The sequence below is a fragment of the Hoplias malabaricus genome, chromosome 14, assembly GCF_029633855.1.
Source record: "Hoplias malabaricus isolate fHopMal1 chromosome 14, fHopMal1.hap1, whole genome shotgun sequence".
NCBI lineage: Eukaryota > Metazoa > Chordata > Actinopteri > Characiformes > Erythrinidae > Hoplias > Hoplias malabaricus.
This window is the reverse complement of record NC_089813.1, coordinates 40122414-40146413: the sequence shown is the minus strand read 5'-3', so window position 1 is coordinate 40146413 and position 24000 is coordinate 40122414. Positions and strand designations below refer to the sequence as shown.

Here is a 24000-nt window from a genome sequence, read left to right as displayed (position 1 = left end):
AGTGCCACTGTGACACCTGTGAAGAACCCAAAACCTTTAAAAGAACAGCTGAAAGGCAAATAACTGGTCTCAGTTTGCTGGAAACTGGCCTAGTTTCTCTTTCAGTTTTCACTTGCCATGTGACTTTTCTTCATCCTCAGACCTGGCGTGACAGATCTACAGAGGGGTGTGTGTAGTGTGTGTGAATCTAGGGAACAACAGGGTTACATAAGAGTTCAGTTTGCTGTCAGTGGAAACAGGACCTGACTGGATTTAGTCGGGTTTTAAAGACCTCTGCTCTAGAATCAGAATATGTTCTTGAGAGTTTGATGGCAGTCATGAGAGCATTAATAAGTTCTGGTTCTAATGTTGGATTGTTTCTGGATACTAGCTCATCCCAAAGCTACTGGATGGATCGCCATCACTCAAAAGAACAAAGTTCTATTGCTCGACAACACAGTGCTGGGGGAGATTTAGACACTTCAGGTGGATGTTTGACTCTGGGTCATGTGCAGCTGCTGCTGTGTGTCCCAACGCAGTACATGTTCTATAGAGATTTCCACCCAGGAATGGACACATCTTGAAGTGGATCATATTTGGGTGCTAAAGGGTTAACAAGCAGCCAGACAGACATTATATATCTTCAGTAAAAGCTGGTGATGTTCAAATGTTAGTGACAGGAAATGGTCTTTGTATGCTGCCTGATTTCTGACCAGACCAGAGATTACCCCCACATCACCACCTGTTATTATCAGTGAGGAGGTGGGACCATCCCTGCAATGACCAGTGTATTCTTTCTATAAACAGGGGGTGCTTGTGGGTTTTGGCAGGAATTTATCTGGCTATACCATGTTTTATGTACTTAAATCACACACACACACACAGCTTTGCTCAGAAGAGCTTCTGTTCAACAAACTCAGTCTTTATCTACACAGTCATCCATTTTCAAACCAAAGAAATGTGAAATAGTACAAAGGAGAGTTTGCAAACCAAAAGAAATCAGAAGTGAGTCTGTAACAAAACACAGCTGGTATCAATTCTCAGACCATTTTTTAAACACAACCTTTACATGCATGCATCTATCTATCATAAATAGATCCCTGAACGAATGGATGCTGTCTGTTGCTACTGGACACAGGTTAATTTGCTGTACATGAAAAAATAACATTTTCTTACAGTGAAGAATGTAACTTTCTACCTCTTCATTATATAAAAAAGAGCAGTTTGCTTCCACACTGATAAAACCACATATCCTCACTGCTCTACTCTGGTCAAAGATTGGATCTGAATCTGAAGCACAAAGCATATAAACGAACATAGATTTATTGATGGAGCTCACTACAGGAAATTTACTGTACATTCTCTCAGCTAAAATGCTCTTTGTTGATGAAAGTAAACAATCTGAATAACTCTACTCTCACAGCCAGTGATTTATCTGTTGCTCAATGAATGTGATATTTCCACATCGCTGCTCTTCAGAGAAAGCCCTGAGACTACATTGTCTCTATGTTTAGTTTTCTCTGTGTTCTGTGTGTGATCCCCACATTGTGTGAGTTTCAACATAAAAGATCAAAAGAAAAAGCTCAAAAACATAGAATTCAGTTTCACATGACATTATTTATCTTCACAAGTATTAAATATTAGAAATGCTTTTAAACTCAACCAAACAATTACTCTTGAGGATATTTGTGTTCTCTCTCTCTCTCTCTCTCTCTCTCTCTCTCTCTCTCTCTCTCTCTCTCTCTCTCTCTCTCTCTCTCATATATCTGCAGTTAAATGGTTTAAACCCTAAATGTAATTATTACCTGATATGAATGAAAACAGTGTAAAACTATTGTACATCCTCTAAACATCTGAAGACATTTCCTCCACTGAGATTAAAACTGGCCTGTAGTAAAATGATGTATAACTTGATTACATATAACACAACCTTATATAACGTTACAACACAAAAATCACTCCACAGACTGTAGCCACCGCAGATATTTTGAGATGAGGACCTGAGCCCTGCATGTTCCATTGTCTTATGAAGGCATATTATAAAATGTATAATTGTTAGGTTAAAAATAATGAGGTGTAATAAACTCAGACCGAATGGGCTAAATCTAACCTCAGAAATGAAGTTATAAGTATATTATTCTTTTTTTATTGTTCAGAAGTCTTGGAGTCAAAGCCCTAGCACCATTCATTATTTATTTTGGTTTTGCATTTGTTTTGATATTGTTGTGACATCTATTTAAACCAACTGCAAAACTTGTCAATCGCACTCCGAAAAAAACCCTTTTCTACTTTGTTCTCTTCTTTTTTGAGTTTGTTGATCTCCTTCTCCATCTCCTGACTTTTCTTCAGAAACCCTTCCATCTTTATCCGTGTCTGCTCCTGAAAACAAAATAAAAAAGAAGGAAACAGTAGATTATTTTTCTGTGGGATATGATAGAACTCTATCTGAATACTGTATGTATCTCTACTGTGTATGATGCAGTATTTTCAGGATTCTGTCTCTGTGCCACAACTAGCTGCTGCTGTACAGAAGCTGATAGAGAAATATATTTGCTTTTCTAGTAACATTTATTCTGCATTTTGTACAACTCATTATTTTGTATATTTTTAAGTATATACTTAATATATATCACCACTGTCCAATGAAAAACATGAATCTTCAAAACAGTAACTTTACAGAAGGAAAAAAATGACTTCTTAATTTTCAGTGGAAGTGAATGTAAAAGGATTATATTCAGAGTAATTTTGGAGTGTTTTTATTGGTCATTCATTATGAGATTTACACACAGTGTGAAGGACAGCTGCTGTGTTCAAATGTTGCAGTAAACCATACACACACACACACACACACAAACACACACACACACACACACACACACACACACACACATGTTTTTATTTGGACAGTGATGATATTTTATTGGTTGCCCTGCATACATTGTTAGGCCCCTTTCCTCCTGTTCCTCAGCGTTCAGGACCCCCACAGAGCAGGTGTGATGTGGTGGTGGATCATTCTCAGCGCTGCAGTGACACTGACGTGGTGGTGGTGTGTTAGTGTGTGTTGTGCTGGTGCGAGTGGATCAGACACAGCAGTGCTGCTGGCGTTTTTAAACTGTGTCCACTCTCTGTCCACTCTGTGAGACACTCCTCCCTCGTTGGTCCACCTTGTAGATGTAAAGTCAGAGACAGTAGCTCATCTGTCGCTGCACAGTGTGTGTCGCTCGTCCTCTAGTCCTTCATCAGTGACACAGGACGCTGTCGGCTGGATGTTTTTGGTCGGTGGACTGTTCTCAGTCCAGACACTGAGGGGTTTAAAAACTCCAGCAGCACTGCTGTGTCTGATCCACTCTACACCAGCACAACACACACTAACACACCACCACCATCAGAGTCATCACCATCAGACACCATCAGAGTCACTGCAGTGCTGACAATGGACTAAAAGTACCTCACCTTAAACTGAGCGTCTATTGTTCTCTGAATCTCTTCTCTGTGGCGTTCACGCTCTTCTTCCAGTTTCTTCATCAGCTGCGCTGTATGTTCCTCATAGGATTTCTGCCTATCCCGAATCTGCTGTTCCTGGATTTTCTTCTGTTCTTCTAAACATTTATTCTTCTGCTCCAGAACATCTCTCTGAAGTTTTTCCACTACAGGAAACAGAAAGTGGTACAGTTACAAAAAAGCCATACAATCTTTCTTCTAAGTTCTCTCTCATTTTCCCTCTGTTTTACCCTGTATCTTCTGCTCAGCTTCACTAAGGGAGCAGTCAGTGGCCAGAATACTGCTCCCAACCTCACTCTTCTCCATCAGATAAGCTGCCAGAACCTCTTCACTCTGAGAGAAACACAAGAAGAATATGAATCAACACTGGCTTTAGATCTGAACCCTTCCACAGCTGTCTGTGTCCATCCTTCCACTTTAAGAAAAATAACTCTGGGTCTGAAAGGATGTGGAGCTGGAGAGAAGAAACCAGCACTCTGAAAAGCAGACACACACAAAAGAAACTGAACTTAAACTGGACGGAGGGGGTATTTCAGTGATTCCTGAAAAGTTTACAATCTGGAATTAAGGTGAGGAGAGGAACAGGTAATAATCTAAGTGGTAATGTGATGTCATAATTAACACATTAATGCACTCAGAAATTTAAAACATTATTAATTAGCTTTTAAAAAAAGTAAAGTTACCAAATTTGGCCATAACACTGTTGCATTGACGTATTAGTGATACAAACTACTGATTTATTTTACTTTACACTGAAATATCCATTTTTAAAACCTTTAGCCTCCTCACAGAGAGTCACCCAGAGGAAACCCACACAGACACAAGGAGAACACACCACACTCCTCACAGACAGTCACCCGGAGGAAACCCACGCAGACACAGGGAGAACACACCACACTCCTCACAGACAGTCACCCGGAGGAAACCCATGCAGACACAGGGAGAACACACCACACTCCTTATACACAGTCACCTGGAGTGGGACTCGAGCCCACAACCTCTAGGACCCCGGAGCTGTGACAGAGACACCTGCTGCTCCACTGTGATGCCCTAATCATGATTAATATCAGAAAATTGTGCAGTCAATTTTTTCCATCTAGTTGTCAGCACTCACCTTGCTCTGTCAGTGTCTGACCTAAAGGCTGTTTTAATCTATTTGTACTCACTGGATAAAAATGTATAATGTGTACTGATATTTTTGTTGAGACTTCTGTGTCATTCGTTGCTGAAAAATGAAATTTCTGAGATTAATACAGTCATGTGATTTATGCAGTAAAATGATAATACAATTAAATTGTTTTGTCTAAAATGTGACTCACCATAAGTCCTAGTCCTTTCTTCAGTTTGTATTCTTGATTTGCTGTCTCCAGGGCTCTGCAGAACCTTGAGTATCCTCCCGGGCGAAGATAAGCCCCCTCCCTGATGCCCTCCTCAAGAGGACCGAACACTTGAGAGATAACACTCCTGCTCTTTTTACGAGATTCCTCCTTATTCTGTGTAAACAGCTCCCCATACTCATGCTCCAACTGTGTCTGCGCACCATGGAACGAGAGGAATATTTACTGCTCATTCTCCTTCCTGCATCAATCTGAGTTTTTAAAAAACACCACATTTAGTACCTTCAGCTCCTTCTGGTATTTCTGGTCCAGGTCGTTGAAGGAGTTTCTGATGAAGATGCTGATGGCCTCCTTCTCTACGACTGAGTGAAGGTCAGAAAGCTCCTGCTGAGTCTCTGTGGGGAACTTGACTTTTTTGATCATCTCACTGTGGTAAAAGTCTACGGCTTCAGATACTGCTCGACTGTTCTGGATCCGAGACAAAGACTCAACAGCATTGTCCAGAGATGGAACCTGACCACTGCTGACTGCATCCACGTACGTCTGAGCCAGAGTGGCCAACACTGAAACACAGTTCAAATGCATTAATGTGTGAGTAGCTGATGAATTATTTAGAGGAACAGCTGAAGTATTATTGTAAACAACATTCTCCTGTCTCCTATGGTTGTCATGAAGAGGAAACTGAGAAGACAAGTGAAACAGGGAAAACAGGCAACATTTCCACTCACAAACCTGCTGCACTTAGTCTCCTCAGTTACCAAACAATTAAATGGTGTCAATAAATTAAAGGTGATGGATGCATTAGTGGCTATCCAGTCCTTAGGAACGGAATGTGGACTTTGCTGGTCCATTTGAGGGGCACATGTACTTGGTCGTAGTGGACGCACACTCCAAATGGGCTGAGGTGCACATCATGGATAGCATCACATCCAGCAAAACCACCCAATTGCTTAAGGGACTCTTTAATCGCTATGGCATTCCACATGGTCTTGTAAGCGACAACGGTCCTCTGTTCTGCTCTGAAGAATTGAGCACGTTTCTGAAAACCAATGGAGTCAAACACATTCGATCAGCACCATTCCACCCTGCCTCCAATGGCTTAGTGTAGCGATTTGTTCAAACATTCGAGCACGCTCTGAAATCTTCCAGAGGAAATACACCAGTGCAACAGCGTCTAGATACATTCCTCCTGGCCTACCGCAACACCCCCATGCAACAACCAAGGAAAGCCCTGCAATGCTGTTCATCGAACGCAAGCTGCGTTCTCGACTGGATTTTCTGAAGTGTGGCTGGAACAGTGCACCAGTCACAAGTTGTCCTTCTTGCTCTGTGTGTAGAGTAATAATGTTTACTTAATAATAATAATAATGTTAACAATATGAAACATGTATTGTTCTCTGATGAGTCCACCTTTACTGTTTTCCCCACATCTGGAAGAGTTACGGTGTGGAGAAGCCTCAAAGAAGTGTACCACCCAGAGTGTTGCATGCCCAGAGTGAAGCATGGGGGTGGATCAGTGATGGTTTGGGTTGCCATTTCATGGCATTCCCTTGGCCCAATACTTGTGCTAGATGGGCGCGTCACTGCCAAGGACTAACGAACCATTCTGGAGGACCATGTGCATCCAACGGTTCAAACATTGTATCCTGAAGGCGGTGCCGTGTATCAGGACGACACTGCACCAATACACACAGCAAGACTGGTGAAAGATTGGTTTGATGAACATGAAAGTGAAGTTGAACATGTCCCATGGCCTGCACAGTCACCAGATCTAAATATTATTTAGCCACTTTGGGGTGTTTTGGAGGAGTGAGTCAGGAAACGTTTTCCTCCACCAGCATCACGTAGAGACCTGGCCACTATCCTGCAAGAAGAATGGCTTCAAATCCCTCTGACCACTGTGCAGGACTTGTATATGTCATTCCCAAGAAAAATTGATGCTGTATTGGCCGTAAAGGGAGGCCCTACACCATACTAAAAAATTATTGTGGTCTAAAACCAGGTGATTCACTTTCATTGTCCAACCCCCTTATATGTCCAATATATTGTAGAAAACACATATTGATTTCAGTTATTCAAAGGTTCACCCACTGCCCATACAGTTTGTATCACAACTTGTATCAGTGTGGCTGCACATGAGTCCAATCCCAATGATTCCATCAGAGACACAGATAGGATTTGTACATGGAACAGTGGAACTGAGTTTTCTGGAGTGCTATGGGATGAGTTGGAGTGGTGCATGTGATCCAGAATTAATTACCAACACCAGCCCCTGACCCTCACTGATGTTTATGAGGCTGAATACAGCCTTTCCAGATGAGCTGAGACTTACTGCATGTGTCCATGGACTTTCTGTACTGTAATAAATTAAATCTTGTATTTCATTTCACCTGACATACTTGCTATTTGCTGGTCAGAGGTGTTTCTGATTTTGACCCAAGTATGACACCTAAGACTAAATGAATGAGCATTTGCTGAGCTTGACTTTAAGATTATATTGATCAAAACAGGATACGACCAGGTCCAGGCAAAGTAGATGATGTTGAAATGTGGAAGAGAATATGACCACATATTTCTGATACAGCAAAATTAATTATAAATGTTGATCAATTAAAAATGAACTCCATAAGTTGTTGGAAAGTTCCAGAAGCATTGCACAACACAAACTACACCCAATAACATTATATAGTTTTGCAAAAATTTCTTTCAAACCTATCCTTTTCCATCATGTCTACTCTGTTGTTATCATTGGCTAAATCAAGAGTGCAGAACCATTTTGTCCCATTCAAGGAATTCAAAGACTCTTCAATAAGTAGAAGAAAATATGCAACCTTCTTCTTGATGGCATTCAATCACAGATAATCAGCAGATTGGCATAGACCCATCCTTCTTTACAATGACCAAGGGGAAGAGTAAAAGCTGCAATTTTCCCTTGTTTCCTTGTTTTTAAAGGAGCAATCTGTAATGTTGACACCAAGCATTTAAAATCTGAATTTTAATTCAGGTTCAAAACAATGGAGAGAGCTGTCTGCCTCCACCCCCTCCTCCCCAGACATGAAGCTCGACCAGGCTAGAGACGAGTTTAAGAACTAAGAATGTGCCATAATCGACATATTTACACAGAAAAGTATTCTATGTTTCAGTAAAACATCTACTTACACCAAAAAAGTGAACATGCGGCTGCCATTTCCCTGCATTTACAAGCCTTTACTGTCCAAATCCACCTTAAATACTTCAACTAGACAAGGCTGGTGTTACTTATTGATTTTCCCTTCCACCATAAATGTCGTTTAGGAGGCAGATCTTATCCATAATTTTTGTTGTCATACATTTCATTCCACCTTACATATATCCATTTAAGAGTGTTATTGGCGTTAGCCAGCTTCTTTAATTCTCAGTTCCACCTTAAGAGCTGAACCTAGCACTATAGCTTTTCAACCATCTTGAATCCACTGTTATAAACTGTTCCATTATATCCATTTAAATCGGTTGGGGAGGCAAGATGGCGCCGGTGTGTTCCATGGCAGCACGTCACTTCTCAGCCATATCCACTATGGCCACGGTGATTATTTACTTAACTTTTTCTGTTTTTGCACCTACTGCCTCATCTGCTCTCTCTTATGGCCGGGAGACTCTTTTATCAATACAGTCTACTATGATGCAGGCGTGCAGTAAGAGTTCTGGGGGAAACTGTCCTTTCAACCCATGGTTTCACCTGTCCTTACCTGTCAGTATTTGTAGCCTGCATTGTGACATCACTCATAGGAGGAGACCAGCTTATTCATCTTCTTTCCATGAATTGACTCCTCTCAACGTTTCATGTTTGAATACACCACGGGAGGCTGGCAGAGGTGGAGGACTGGTGTCCTCCTTCAACTCTCACTTTAAATGCCAGTTAATCCTGGTGTTTTGAGGTTCAGATATTCAAAGTGGAATTACTATCTTCCTTACACTGTGTCTAAATGCAACACTGAATTTATACAAGAATTTTTAGACTTTTTATCTCTGATTATTCCTACTACAGATTCTCTTTTGATCCTTGGTGATTTTAATATTCATGTCTGCTGACCCTCTAAGTCATTGGATACAGAATTTAAAAACCTAATGAACTCTTTTAACCTTCTCCAGTCTGTGACTAGTCCTACTCATCAGCATGAACACATTCCTGACCTTCATCAGGCTTCAGTTCTCATCAGGCTTCTCAGTATGTCATGTGGAAATACAGGATATCTGACTTTCAGATCATAGACCTGTTGTTTTTGATTCAGCACTCTTATTGTCATCATCTAAAATACATTGTAATACTCATCCTCATATATTAAACTCCTTTCCCGTTTGTTCATTGATGTCTATTTAGCTTCACCTTTTTACAGAGCTAATGAACGTTCTTCTTTGGGTCTGAATGTGGAAGACCTAGCTCCACTCAGACCGAGAAAGACTAAAGCTAAAAAGTCTTGGTTTAATCCTGAAACACACTCTGTTAGGTAGTTGAGCGGGTTAGGGTTAGGGTTAGCTACCTAACATATGCTGTGATGTTAGGTAGCAGAGCGAAACCTGAAACAAGATAAGCTCCAAATCTCATATGAAATATATAGAGACACTCTGGCAAAGTTCCAGCTCTCTGTTAAATCAGCCAGAGCCAAACATTTTTCAGAATTGGTCTCTACCCACTCAAAACATCCTAGGGCCCTGTTTTTTATGATGAACCTGTGTTTAAATCTGGCAGACACTCCTTATATTGAAGAATCCCCTGAATCATGTGAGAAATGTCTTACCTTTTTTGCTGATAAAATTCAATCAATCAGATCAGCAATTCCCTCAAAAGACTACGAGGCTTTTGCACTGCCAGCTCACTCTACCTTTTTGTCTCAGTTTGACCCAATCCCTTTGTCCCTTCTGACTGATATTGTGGCCATCATGAAGCCTGCTACATCTATATTGGACATTGTTCCATCATGTTTTCTTAAAAAAACATTTGGGGTACTATTGGCTCTAGTGTCTGTTCAATTATAAATTGTAGCCTTTAAAGTGGACTAGTTCTATCTTGTTTTAAACATTCAATTGTTCATTCGTTCATTCATTATCTGTAACCCTTATCCAGTTCAGGGTCGCAGTGGGTCCAGAGCCTACCTGGAATCATTGGGCGCAAGGGGGCAATACACACTAAAGGGGGTGCCAGTCCTTCACAAGGCAACACAGACACACACACACACACATTCACTCACACCTACGGACACTTTTGAGTCGCCAATCTACCTACCACTGTGTATTTTTGGACTGTGCGAAAAAACCGGAGCACCCGGAGGAAACCCACGCAGACACAGGGAGAACACACCACACTCCCCACAGACAGTCACCCGGAAGAATCCCACGCAGACACAGGGAGAACACACCACACTCCTCACAAACAGTCACCCAGGGGAAACCCACGCAGACACAGAGAGAACACACCACACTCTTCACAGACAGTCATCCAGAGCAGAGCTCTCAGTATAACATTGTAGTGTTAAACATTGAAGCCATTTGAGCTAAAATGCATATCATTCCAAAAGGTTAATTTGAACTTCTCAACTGTAGGAACAAAACCTTGTATCCAAAACTACACACTTGGAGGACAAGTAAATTAATACATGTATAAATATTTGATTTTAATTTTAATTTCATCTGTATTTGACAGATACTTGATATGTGTATTTTTCCTGTAGTTGATGTGTATATTTGACATGTATTGGATGTGTATTTTAAGTGCTTTTGATAATTAATTCATGTACTCACTTCTTCCGGTGAGCCTCATGCCTCCCCTCATGGTTTTGGCTTTAGCACTGCTGTAGACGTAAGAACAAAATTCTTTCGCCTCCTTTACAAAATCCTCTTCCAGGTCATCATCGCTCAGCATCTCCATTTTCTTCATCTTCTTAGAAGTTGCAGGACGCTCAAACACAAAACACTTACGAACAGCGAAGAAATCTCGCAAATTGCTCCTCGTCTTGTATCTTCCATCATTTCGGCTGTCTCCTTTTAATTAAATAAGGGAAAAAAAACAATTATTATCATGTTTAATGGCATTTCAAGATCTTTCAGTGATCTCTCATTAAGTGAAAAGGTAAAGGTACATCTGCAGTGGTAGACCATTTTGATTGTTTACAGCATTTTTTCTTAATATCATTAAACATTAGCACCTGATTTACTGAGATCAGTTCCCTTTCAAGTAAATATCATATAGAAATTCTTAATGCAGAAGGTCTTAGATACAGAAACATTAAATAGTTTTGCTTGATTTAATTTGTTTAATTTGTCAGGACATCATTATTGCTCTGATCATAGATATTCTCCTGAAAATCACCAGCAGAACAGTTTCAGACAAATGTGGACACAGTATCGAGACAGGTGGTAATGAGTACTTGTGAGAAACTGTGGAGCTCTGACTTTAGGTCAGCTGTGTTATTATCTCAGCACTCAGCCCAGCATGAGACGCCACTGAGACCTCCACTCAAACTCAAGAGGAGACACAGGGTCATTCCTGGACACTTTCTTTCAGGATAAACATCTGAGCAGCAGAAGACACAAGCTACAGGCTCCACTGTTGAGTAGCTGAAGGTATGAGTAATTGCCCAGGGGTAGAGCCAGGAGGGAGCTGGAGCAGCACTGAACCATTCCCAGTGAGTAATTGTACAGTCCAGGTCCAAGGCCTTGCTCCCAAAGTGCAAAACAGGGAAAAAACAGGGACCTTGGGGAAGCATGGCCAAAACAGGTGGGGCCCCTGAAAAGGAGGATAGTCCACATAGCAAAGAGGGAGCAGGAACAAAACCAGTGTTTGTGCCTGCCCTGAAATGGGGAAAAAGGGGGCCAAATCCTAGAAACCAGGAGCAGACTGAACCACAGAACCAGGGGCAGGAGGGGGTCTGTCCACAAGGGCCAGAGCAGGAAGCAAAGAGGTAAAATTATATGCTGAGCCAGGGGCCAGTGGGCTAAAGTGAGAAGCTGCATAAGGAGCTGGCACTAGACGAGCTGAAAAAGAACCTGGTACAGGAGCAGCAGCTGTGTCCAATACTGGAGGAAAGACTGCACAGGGAGTTGGTGCAGGGGAAGCATCTCCATGAGGAAACAATGCAGTAGAAGCAGCTGCAATGCTCTCTGAATCTCTGGGTGGTGAACTGGGGGATATATTACAGACTTGCTGACACTCTCCTGAACATTGGGTGACACTGTGGACCCAGTGATGGCTCACTTACTCTCTCTGAAGCATTGGGTGAAGCACTGTGGCACCCAGCACTATATATGTCAAATAGTAAATCTTTGTCTGGACAGGCAGGGGTCAAACACAGGCTGTCAAATACAAAGCAGGTCTACCCATAGCCAAAGTCAAATGCACAAAGCGAGTTGTATATATCACACACTCAGGATTTACACCAAGATTTTGCACCACAAGAATCAAAGAATGGGGGAATTTAAAGTACAGTCAATGAATGCATTTTCATGCACTTAATAATCAGATGATAATCTGAATTCTGCAGTTATTCTCATTATTTAATTGGTATTAAATCTCTAATATTTAAGTATTCTCTAATGTCTTAGATTGCTCTAAGTCCTAGAAATTCAGTTAAAAATCCAATAAATAGAGCTGAATTGTAGCTCAGTCATTGGATTTCTCAGTGCATATGTACCCTTACCCTGATTTCTTGGTCTGTCCATGAACCAAAGTACTATAACTGGAGAGAGTGTAGAACATGTACATGCACAAAAATCATAACCTGAGAGAGTGTATGCTGGGTCCAAGAACACTGTCTTGATGAAAAGAAACAGGTTTCTGTCTCTGCAGCAGTGTAGCGATAGATGCATAAAGGGCAGCACTGCATAAGATTAGAAACTATACTAATCCCTTATGTCACCATTTCTGTGAGATCACTGGCTGGTTACAAAGTAGAAATCTGATTATTGATCAGTTCATGTTAACCTGGAGATTTCCCAGGATCTGATTACCCTATAGCATGTAAATGTATTAATTATATTCTGGACAAAATAAGAATTTATGCAATTATTTAATTATGAGTCTACATAGATAGAGAGATATAATCTGGCCAAGGTTTTACATATATATATATATATATATATATATATATATATATATATATATATATATATATAATAGTTACCTGGTTTGATATTGAGAGCGTTCTCCAGGTATTCATCTGCTGTGATGGGTTTTCCATCTATTTCAAGCTCCAGAGTGAAGTCTCTCACCGTCCAAACGAAGGAGGGAAAGACTCTCATGAACTCTGTGGATGTGTTGTACATTTCCTCTTTACCTTTGGGTTGTGAGCTCACTTTAATGTGCTCCGTCAGCTTCGTCACATAGCTGTGTAAAAACTTTATTCAGGAAAAATCTTTGCATTTTGATTAAAAAGAAGACATGCAAAGCCATGAAGATGGAAGCCAAGAAGTAGCTGTGTTGTTATGTTGCAGTGTTGCACGATAGTAAGTCTCCTACTGAACTTCAGTACAATTATAAACCAATCACAAGTCACTGGGAAGAGAGTCACCAGCGCTGTTTTCCTTGACCAAAGTGCTGTGTGTGTGTGTGTGTGTGTGTGTGTGTGTGTGTGTGTGTGAGATTAAGGATACTGTAGTTTCTCCAGTGCTGTGTTATCAATCGTTCCTAAGCTGTTGTAGACCAGAGTGCTGCTGAGGAGAACAGCCATACAGAAGATCCAGACATCATGTTTCTCATCTCCCTAAAAACACACAACATATATGTCTTTGGTCTTCATTTCATTTAGATGCAACCAAACACTGGAACTCACTGCAAAAACTATTAAATTTGATAAATGTATCCTTTGGCCTGTAAAATTACTGTTGCAAACATTTAAAATGATAAATGCAGCTGTTGTGAGACTGATGTACACTGATGCCTTTTTAGTTTTGTTGTTGTCTTAGTGTTTGGTTTTGTAAGTGTTCTCTGTTGTCTTTCTTGTCACTTTCTTTACATTTTGTATAGATTCTAAGTTTCTGTGTATTTTCAGGAAGCTCTTATTTTGCCAAGCTGACACTGTAAATAAGAAGCTCTTCTTGAAAGGTTAACTATAAAAATTGTCTATGAATTGTTAATAATAATAAAAAAAAAAAAATAATAATAATAATAATAATAACCTTTCTTATATAAATGCAGCACAAAAATCTTCACAGAGTTCACTAGAGATGAATGATTAATTAGGAGACTAAGATGTAACCAGGAGGTCTGAGGTTATTGCCTCATAGCAGCACATTTCTTTGACTAGGTACAGATTAAGCAAAGCCACAAGGAACTGCTGATTTTAGAAAAAACTAAATGGTGAATATACAGCTACGGGTAGAAAAACAAAACTGTGTTATGAAGGTATCCTTAGTCATAACTTCAGGAAAGAACATAAACATCACTTCAGTCTGCCGCTAAATACTGCAGAGTTTAATGCATGAACATAACTGGCTTTTTCAGCAGCTTCCTTTACCTTCATCAATAATCGGTGTTCCTCTGCTACATAACGCTATTCTAGCTAGTGCCTCAGTGGCTTTTTAAATTGGCTAATTACAGATTGTAACTAAATCAATTAAAGTTTCTTATTTTCTTTTTTCTTGAAATGACATCACTGTCAGGAAACTCATCTTTCTGAAATCAAAAGAAGAAATGCGGAGGCCGGGGGACAAGTATGCACTAAATCTTTGTCAACTGTGTGTTCTTGTCTGTCCTCGTGTTCTCATGTTCTTGACTGTGCTTGTATCCTCATGTTCTTGTCTGTTCTCGTGTTCTTGTCTGTCCTCGTGTGTTCTTGTCTGTGCTTGTGTTCTCGTGTTCTTGTCTGTGCTCGTGTTCTCGTGTTCTTGTCTGTGCTCGTGTTCTTGTCTGTGCTTGTGTTCATGTGTTCTTGTCTGTGCTCATGTTCGCGTGTTCTTGTCTGTCCTCGTGTTCTCATGTTCTTGTCTGTGCTTTTGTTCTCATGTTCTTGTCTGTGCTTTTGTTCTCATGTTCTTGTCTGTGCTTGTGTTCTTGTGTTCTTGTCTGTACTTGTGTTCTTGTGTTCTTGCCTGTGCTCATGTTCTCATTTGGGTTTGATTCCCGCTCCGGGTGACTGTCTGTGAGGAGTGTGGTGTGTTCTCTCTGTGTCTGCATGGGTTTCCTCCGGGTGCTTCGCTTTCTTCCCACGCCCCAAAAACACACTTTGGTAGGTGGATTGTTGACTCAAAAGTGTCCATAAGTGTGAGCGTGTGAGTGAATGTGTGTGTGTGTGTGTGTGTGTGTGTGTGCCTGTGAGTGTGTGTGTTGCCCTGTGAAAAACTGGCGCCCCCTCGAGGATGTATTCCCGCCTTGAGCCCAGTGATTCCAGGTAGGCTGTGGACCCACCGTGACCCTGAACTGGATAAGGGTTACAGATACTGAATGAATGAATAATCATTATTAAATGTATCCTGTGTTTTCACCTGGAAAACCTCTCCTCGGGATACGTTCATTTATCGCCATAAACTACATAAACTTAACTTGCGGTTAAGACAGAATCAGCTGTACCTTTTTTTTTTTTCTTAATTTGGTTGCTAAGGTGTTTTGTGAAATGGTTTAATGAACTTTAATTAATTCTTTAAATGATAAGACAAAGATAAGGACAAAATTGTAAGTACAAAAGTGAACATTCTTAGGAAACCTTAAAGGAAAATACTTTTTTGTGCAACCATAATATTATCTTAAGGAAACCTTCATTTGGACTTTAAGAAAAATCTTAACTTAAGGTGTTTTGTGCAAACGGCTCTGGAGATTTAGGCTGTAGTGGCTGAAAACAGCCTTCCCAATCTTCAGCTGAGTTTTGGGGACCTATGACAACCCACACAGTGGTGAAAATATGCATTGTAAATATAACTATATACATTTTAAATAATACATAGTAATAATTATTGAAATACTTCCATTTTTTGGGTTTTGAAATATTGCATTCGCTTTTAGATGCCTCACAGTGGTTTGCTCCACTGCCTACAAGCAGTATGTTTGGAATATTGTCACATTTCGGTTTTAACTTTTTTCTAACACATCAATTTTCTGAGTTGCCCTAAAGGCACAACAAACAAACTGCTCTGTAATTCCTAAATTAAACAAGTGTATGCTCCATAGAGTATGATCTGTTGTGTGTGGGTGTGGCTAAATTTACAATAGGTTTAGTACAGTATATTTGATGTCTCCAGGCCTGTGTGGGTCAGTGTTATGGCTGTTTAGTAACAGGAAGAAAAAACAATTGGAGAAAAAACGGAATGATGTTTTACATATATTTTAAATACTTTGTAGGATTTCTGTCCCCACCTTGTCCACATCCCCCAGTCCTTCAGTGTCCAGCAGCACCAGAGTGTGGTCTTTTTTCTGAGGGTGAGGCACACACCACATCCAGATTCCTTTAGTCTTGGACTCAATGGTGCTGCCCAGAGCAAAACCTGAAAATGAGAATAAAGTAAATAATAATATTAATTAAACACTTCATCCTGATCAGGGTCACAGTTGGTCCAGAGCACACCCAGTGCACAAGGCAGGACCACACTCTGGAGAAAGCACTCACCCACTCATACACTTACACCTGTGGACCATTACACACATTCACCCAGTCACTCACACACTCACTCACAAATTTTGAACAGCCACTCCACCTACCAACCAGCATGTGTTTTTGGATTGTGGAAGTCTGCTGTTTAATCCCTTTACTCCACCCACAGCCAGTTTTAATGTCAGTTCTGAGGATTAAACCAGTGACCCTTCAGTCAGTTAAGCAACACTGGAATCACAACTGGACTTGTGGGTGTTTAGACAAGACAAACATTGAGTTATCTTTACATGCAAAGCATTGTCACATTTAGTAAAGGCAAGGGAAAAATATAAAGGAGCACCTCTTTTACCCACAGTACATCAGGGGGGTGGATCTTTTGTCTCGTAGCTGTGTTGCTGCCAGTACACTTTTTAGGGTCAGTTATGTAATGAATTCCATTTGATTCTAGAATATTTCAGATCAAATATCTGGTTCCCTCTGTCAGAGGATGAAACTGGGCTGACCATTTGGTCATTGGTCAAATCAGATGTGAAAGTCAACAAAGATATGATGTCAACTGCAAATCTAGGGATTGCAGTGGATCTTGCACAGAGATGAAAATCTGGTCTCAGACAAATAATCTGAATGAATTGAAAATATTCTGGAGGAAAAAGTGGTCGAGATCCCTCCATAAGTGTCTTCCAACTTTGTTGCACACTACAGACAGAGGCTGAGTGATACTGTTCTCACCATGAGATCCTATACAATATGCTGAAACTTTGGTACCAATAGTTTTGAAATCTGTTATTTATGGTCATTTGTGTCATTTGTACATTGTCTGTAACCCCTATCCAGTTCAGAGCGGCGTTGGGTCCGGAGCCTACCTGGAATCACTGGGCACAACGTGGGAACACACCCTGGAGGGGGCGCCAGTCTTTCACAGGACAACACAAACTCACACATTCACTCACACCTACGGACACTTTTGAGTCTCCAACTCACCTACCGACATGTGTTTTTGAAGCGTGGGAGGAAACCGGAGCACCTGGAGGAAACACATGCAGACACAGAGAAAACACACCACACTCCTCACAGACAGTCACCAGGAGGAAACCCACGTAGACACATGGAGAACACACCACACTCCTAACAGAAAGTCACCCGGAAGAAACCCACGCAGACACAGGGAGAACACACCACACTCCTCACAGACAGTCACCAGGAGGAAACCCACACAGACACAGGGAGAACACACCACACTCCTAACAGAAAGTGACCCAGAAGAAACGCACACAGACACAGGGAGAACACACCACACTCCTCACAGACAGTCACCAGGAGGAAACCCACGTAGACACATGGAGAACACACCACACTCCTAACAGAAAGTCACCCGGAAGAAACCCACGCAGACACAGGGAGAACACACCACACTCCTCACAGACAGTCACCAGGAGGAAACCCACGTAGACACATGGAGAACACACCACACTCCTAACAGAAAGTCACCCGGAAGAAACCCACGCAGACACAGGGAGAACACACCACACTCCTCACAGACAGTCACCAGGAGAAAACCCACGCAGACACAGGGAGAACACACCACACTCCTAACAGAAAGTCACCCGGAAGAAACCCACGCAGACACAGGGAGAACACACCACACTCCTCACAGACAGTCACCAGGAGGAAACCCACGTAGACACATGGAGAACACACCACACTCCTAACAGAAAGTCACCCGGAAGAAACCCACGCAGACACAGGGAGAACACACCACACTCCTCACAGACAGTCACCAGGAGAAAACCCACGCAGACACAGGGAGAACACACCACACTCCTCACAGACAGTCACCAGGAGGAAACCCACGTAGACACATGGAGAACACACCACACTCCTAACAGAAAGTCACCCGGAAGAAACCCACGCAGACACAGGGAGAACACACCACACTCCTCACAGACAGTCACCAGGAGAAAACCCACGCAGACACGGGGAAAACACACCAAACTCCTCACAGACAGTCACCAAGAAGAAACCCATGCAGACACAGGAAGAACACACCACACTCCTCACAGACAGTCACCCGGAGCAAACCCATGCAGACACAGGGAGAACACACCAAAGGCACTGTTCCTGAGGTGCATGCAAAATTGTATAGACATGTCAGCCAAGATACTATTGAGGGCCTTCAGTAACTCCAGGTGAATCTCATCCACTCCAGGGGCTTAGTCACTGTGTGGCTTTTTTAACCACCTCAGTCACCTTAGAATTAGCTTAATATTAATATCACACCATAATATCATTCAATACTATTAATAATACACCATGACCTCTCACCTCTCTGTTTTCTTGCCAGTCGGTTCATGAGGTAGGACTTTCCAGTTCGATACAGACCCACCACTGCCACCACCACCACAGGCTGAGTGATCTGATCCAGGATCTTCATCGCTTCTTCACACACCACCAGCCCTCCATCTTCCGTGTTATTGATGAGACAAATCGGGGCAGACATTTCAGCATAACTGCCTTCAAATGCCATTGTGTCTGGAAGACAAGACATTCCTAAATACACAGGGAGTGTAGCACAGCAGCTAAAACCTCTAATTTCAGCACGGCAGGTTAATTCCAAGTTTGGGTGAGCACACTACATCAATAGTGGCTCTTTTCCATGAACCTTAACTTAAACCTGTTCGCAAGAACCTTATACAGGAATATAAATGGTTTTATAAAACACACTTTTGTGCAGAAGCTGTTATTTTATAACATACACAGTGCTCTACATAGGGTTTAGGGAGATGTTTGTTATGCAGCCAACAAGAAACTCGGTTTGACTTTTGTATTTGTTTATCTCACTGTACTGATTTTCAGATTTTGCAATATTTCTGGTTTTGACCTTGCTCCAAATCTTGTGTTAAATTACATTGTTAATTGTTAAACACTGTTAAATAAACCAGTAACTGATTCTCATCCTCGGTTTGGAGTGATTAATGACATCTGGCTTTGATTTAAATGTTCTGTTCTGAAACTGAAGCTGCTTTGTGACAACGTCAGTTGTAAAAGGCGCTATACAAATACATTTGATTTGATTTGATTTGATCTACAGATCCGTAAACCATGTTATATTAATAAATTGTAGTCATTGCTGACTCTAACTAAACGTTACAAATCGTTTTGTTAATTCATAACAGTTCTAAAAACTGAAACAAGTGATTACTTACAGTCTCAAATATGCACAACAGTTAAAATAAAAAGTCTGCATTTCGTCTTGCTCGGTTTTTGTCTCAGAAACTTGAGATTCACTTGTTTTAGCTCAGAATGAATCTATCAAGGGCAGCATCGTGGTGCAGTGGCATAGGTCCTGGGACCTGGAGGCTGTGGGTTTGAGTCCCGCTTCGGGTGACTGTGAAGAGTGTGGTGTGTTCTCCCTGTGTCTGCGTGGGTTTCCTCCGGGTGACTGTCTGTGAGGAGTGTAGTGTGTTCTCCCTGTGTCTGCGTGGGTTTCTTCCCGGTTACTGTCTGTGAGGAGTGTGGAGTGTTCTCTGTCTGTCTGCGTGGGTTTCCTCCAGGTGACTGTCTGTGAGGAGTGTGATGTGTTCTCTCTGTGTCTGTGTGGGTTTCCTCCGGGTGACTGTGAGAATTGTGGTGTGTTCTCCCCGTGTCTGCGTGGGTTTCCTCCAAGAGACTGTCTGTAAGAAGTGTGGTGTGTTCTCCCTGTGTCCGCGTGGGTTTCTTCTGGGTGACTGTCTGTGAGGTGTGTTCTCTCTGTGTCTGTGTGTGTTTCCTCCGAGTGACTGTCTGTGAGGTGTGTGGTGTGTTCTCTCTGTGTCTGCGTGGGTTTCCTCTGGGTGACTGCATGTGAGAAGTGAAGTGTGTTCTCCCCGTGTCTGCGTGGGTTTCCTCCAGGTGACTGTCTGTGAGGAGTGTGGTGTGTTCTCCCTGTGTCTGCGTGGGTTTCCTCCGAGTGACTGTCTGTGAGGCGTGTGGTGTATTCTTTCTGTGTCTGCGTGGGTTTCCTCAGGTTGACTGTCGGTGAGGAGTGTGGTGTGTTCTCCCTGTGTCTGCGTGGGTTTCCTCCGGGTGACTGTCTGTGAGAAGTGTGTTGTGTTCTCTCCGTGTCTGCATGGGTTTCTTCCAGGTGACTGTCTGTGAGGAGTGTGGAGTGTTCTCTCTGTGTCTGCATGGGTTTCCTCTGGGTGACTGTCTGTGAGGAGTGTGAAGTGTTCTCTCTGTGTCTTTGTGGGTTTCCTCCAGGTGACTGTCTGTGAGGAGTGTGGTGTGTTCTCTCTGTGTCTGCGTGGGTTTCCGCCGTGTGACTGATTGTGAGGAGTGCGGTGTGTTCTCTCTGTGTCTGCGTGGGTTTCCTCCGGGTGACTGTCAGTTAGGAGTGTGGTGTGTTCTCTCTGTGTCTGTGTGGGTTTCCTCCGGGTGACTGTCTGTGAGGAGTGTGGTGTGTTCTCCTTGTGTCTGCGTGGGTTTACTCTGCGTGACTGTCTGTGAGGAGTGTGGTGTGTTCTCCCTGTTTCTGCGTGGGTTTTCTTCCGGGTGACTGTCTGTGAGGAGTGTGGTGTGGTCTCCCTGTGTCCGCATGGGTTTCCTCCGGGTGCTCCGGTTTCCTCCCACTCTCCAAAAACACATGTTGGTAGGTGGATTGGTGATTTAAAAGTGACTATAGGAGTGACTGAATGTGTGAGGGTGTGTCACCCTGTTTTGAAGCTGGGAGATTTGTTCAGACATGTTACGATACCATTCACACATAAACCAAAAGAATAGCAGATTTTCATAATGTCGTTGAGTAAAAAGTAAGATATTTAACGTATGAAAGTATGAACTGTAACGGAGTTAAAGTAAAAATTCTCCCAAAATGAAAATAGTTCCGCAAAATACAGATACACAAAAAACGACTTAAGTACAATAACGAATTCCATCAATTTCAGTACTATCCACCACTGGAGACAAGGCAGATATGTTAAGGGGTTCAGAGATGTTAAGAAGGAACTGCAGAGATGTTACATGGCAGACATTAATAATCTACTGCAGACTTGTTAAGGTGATAATGCAGATATATTAAACAAGCTCATCAAATCACCTTTAAGAACATTATTACATAAACTCAAACATATACAAATTCAGTAATATAAAACTATGGATGGTCACACAAATATTAAATATATTAAAACCATTAAAAATCAGATGATCTATAGAATGGAGTCCTATATATAAAAATGTAATGTAATTACTTTATTTAATTAAAACTCATTTGAAAAAAAGTTATATTTGTAAAAATAATTTAGAAAGGAGTTATGTATAGTTTGATGTATACTTAAATCTTACCGTATGTTGTTTGTACAGGTCTCTGTCTGTTGGAGTCGAGAGAGAACGCTCTTCGCTTTATAAACAAGTCTGGTGTGAATAAGAGTCTCTCTCAGTGCAGAGGGTCTACAGCGAATTATGTCCCTGCAGTGAAGAGGAAGACGATGTAGAGCAAGTTGATGGGAGGAGCACTGCAGCAGGGGGTGGAAAAGTACCTAATGATCTAAAGCAAGTGAAACTGAAAGAGAGCTGAGTGAATAAAACTGAAACTGAGCTTTTATAAGGTGAAGAGCTAGAGGAGATAGGATCTAAATCAAGTGATAAAGTAAAGTCATTTTTTTTCTGATTTAATGAAAAGTGCTTTTCTGAAGAAATACACTACTGTGAATCATTACTTCATCAATGTTTTATTAGTTTATTATAAATATTTACTATGCTATCAGTGTTTGTTTGTTCATGAAACAGAAACAGGCTTTTAACACATGCTGATTTTATGTTAAGTATAAAGAGTTAGCATATGTGCTGCTAATGTAAAGTCATCAGTGCTGAAGCCTGAAAAAACACCCCCTCATTTACATATGGACAAGAAATATACACATTTATAAATGTAAATAGAATTAAACAAATTAATAGATAAATATTATTTATTGCAGGGTCATGCAGATATTGCAGAGATTTTAAGGAGCCATTGCAGACATATTTAGAATCTACGGCAGAGTTGTTAAGGAGGTAATGCAGAGATATTAAACAAGCTCAATAAATCACCTCTAAGAACTGTAGTAAAATAATTATACCCCATGTTGCGACGGCATTAGTACTACATAGTGGAGTCAGTGATAATTAATTATTATTTGATGAATAATTAATTATTTAATTAATTTGGTTAAGCTCCATGTTTGGAAGCCATTAAGTAATATGTAGTGTCTTTACTGGTCCGATTTTAGCTTGGACATGTAAGTCATAATGTTGGATGACTTTACATATTATATACAGAATTAACTAGAATTAATTATTATTAATGAATTATGCTCATTGACCCACTGTAGGTTCTTGACACTGAAATTGAATCTGAACTAGAAGTAATAATTCCGTACAAGAATAGGACACACACAAACAAATAACCAAGGATTAGTTTTATCACACAACTGGTTTATTAATAATAATATCAAATAATGAATATTGATTATACATTCATAAAATGAAATGGATTACAGCACTATATGAGGGAGCAGGGAGATTAATATATGAGTGAATTTCTCTATGATAATTACATTAAATTCTAAAAGTACTATAGTTTATCACAGCAAAGCATTCAGCACCAATCTCCTGAGCTATGAAAGAAACTAAACCATGTGACCTTACGTATCCCTGGAGATGGACTGGAGATAGCTGGGAGTATGTCACTGATGTGCGGTGCTTTCCGGCGTGGGCTTCCTGGAGCATTGCAGACGCAGGCCTTGTAGCACTCCAGCAGCGGCCATTACTCTTCTCCCTTTTGGCCAGAAACACAGCGACCACTCCATCGGAGCTGGTGGTGTTCTGAAGGTCTCTGTGGGGATTCTCCGTCATCACTGATCTGCCTCCTGGTGAGAGATATGTCCATGCAGGTCTCTCCTGGGTTTTTAGTCAGAAGATCATTCTGAGGGAGCATGTGGCATTCTTCTCCGTTGCTGATCCTGAAGCTCTTGTGTGGCATTGAGCTTTGCTGGAATTAAACTGTAGCTTTTCTTAAACTATAGTTTTCTACTAGAAATAAAAATAAAACTTCTGGTTGGAAGTTCTGGGTTTGTTCTGTCTGGACCCTGCTTGTGGAGCCCAATAGTGTTTAAGAGAGAGCCATAAGAGAGTCCGGAAAGCTTCTGAAGAAGCCTGAAGAGAGCTGCAGAGCTAAACTCTGAACTGAGAACTCTAGAGAGAGCCAGGCTCTCCCTTAACTCTCTTATTATTTGATGAATAATTAATTATTTAATTAATTTGGTTGAGTCTAACTGAGTCTAACTGACTGAACTGACTGGAAAAAATGTCTCCATCTCTTCTTGTTCTGCTGTTCTTTCTGTTCTGCTCTCTTCTTTTCTTCTCTCCCTATATTTTTTTCTGTTCTACTCTTGTTCTGTTCTGTTCTGAGATCTTAGTTCTTTTCTGAGTTCTCTGAGTTTTTTTACACCACTGGTTTTAATCAGATATTAGGAAACCAAACTTGAATGCCTGATTGGTCCTCAGGGATGGAGGATTGGAGCATACCTGGCTCCTGATTGGATGTTTCCTGTACCCAATTTATGACACTTGACAAGACAAAGACTTAAGGAGGGTTCCTGTTGAATGAATATCCAGGATTC

General features: G+C 41.3%; 1 protein-coding gene across 1 annotated transcript; it reads right to left on the bottom strand.

Annotated features, from left to right (window-relative positions):
• Positions 1-936: 936 nt before the first annotated feature.
• LOC136665944 (guanylate-binding protein 1-like) lies at positions 937-21799 on the bottom strand. Its single transcript, XM_066643831.1, has 11 exons — positions 21686-21799; positions 18692-18898; positions 16135-16262; positions 13440-13549; positions 12971-13173; positions 10593-10832; positions 5100-5380; positions 4800-5012; positions 3711-3813; positions 3433-3626; positions 937-2358 (listed from the first exon to the last, which is right to left on the bottom strand). Exons 2-11 carry the CDS (start codon positions 18891-18893, stop codon positions 2212-2214), a joined length of 1821 nt encoding a protein of 606 aa, XP_066499928.1. The 5' UTR covers positions 18894-18898; positions 21686-21799; the 3' UTR covers positions 937-2211.
• Between the last annotated feature and the right edge of the window lie 2201 nt (positions 21800-24000).

Coding starts and splice junctions, on each gene's coding strand:
- LOC136665944 (XM_066643831.1), bottom strand. CDS start 18,893: ATGGCATTTGAAGGCAGTTATGCTGAAATGTCTGCCCCGATTTGTCTC. Junction 10,833..12,970: donor CGCTCTCAATATCAAACCAG/GTAACTATTATA, acceptor TTTAATTAAAAG/GAGACAGCCGAAATGATGGA. Junction 2,359..3,432: donor CAATAGACGCTCAGTTTAAG/GTGAGGTACTTT, acceptor TTTTGTTTTCAG/GAGCAGACACGGATAAAGAT.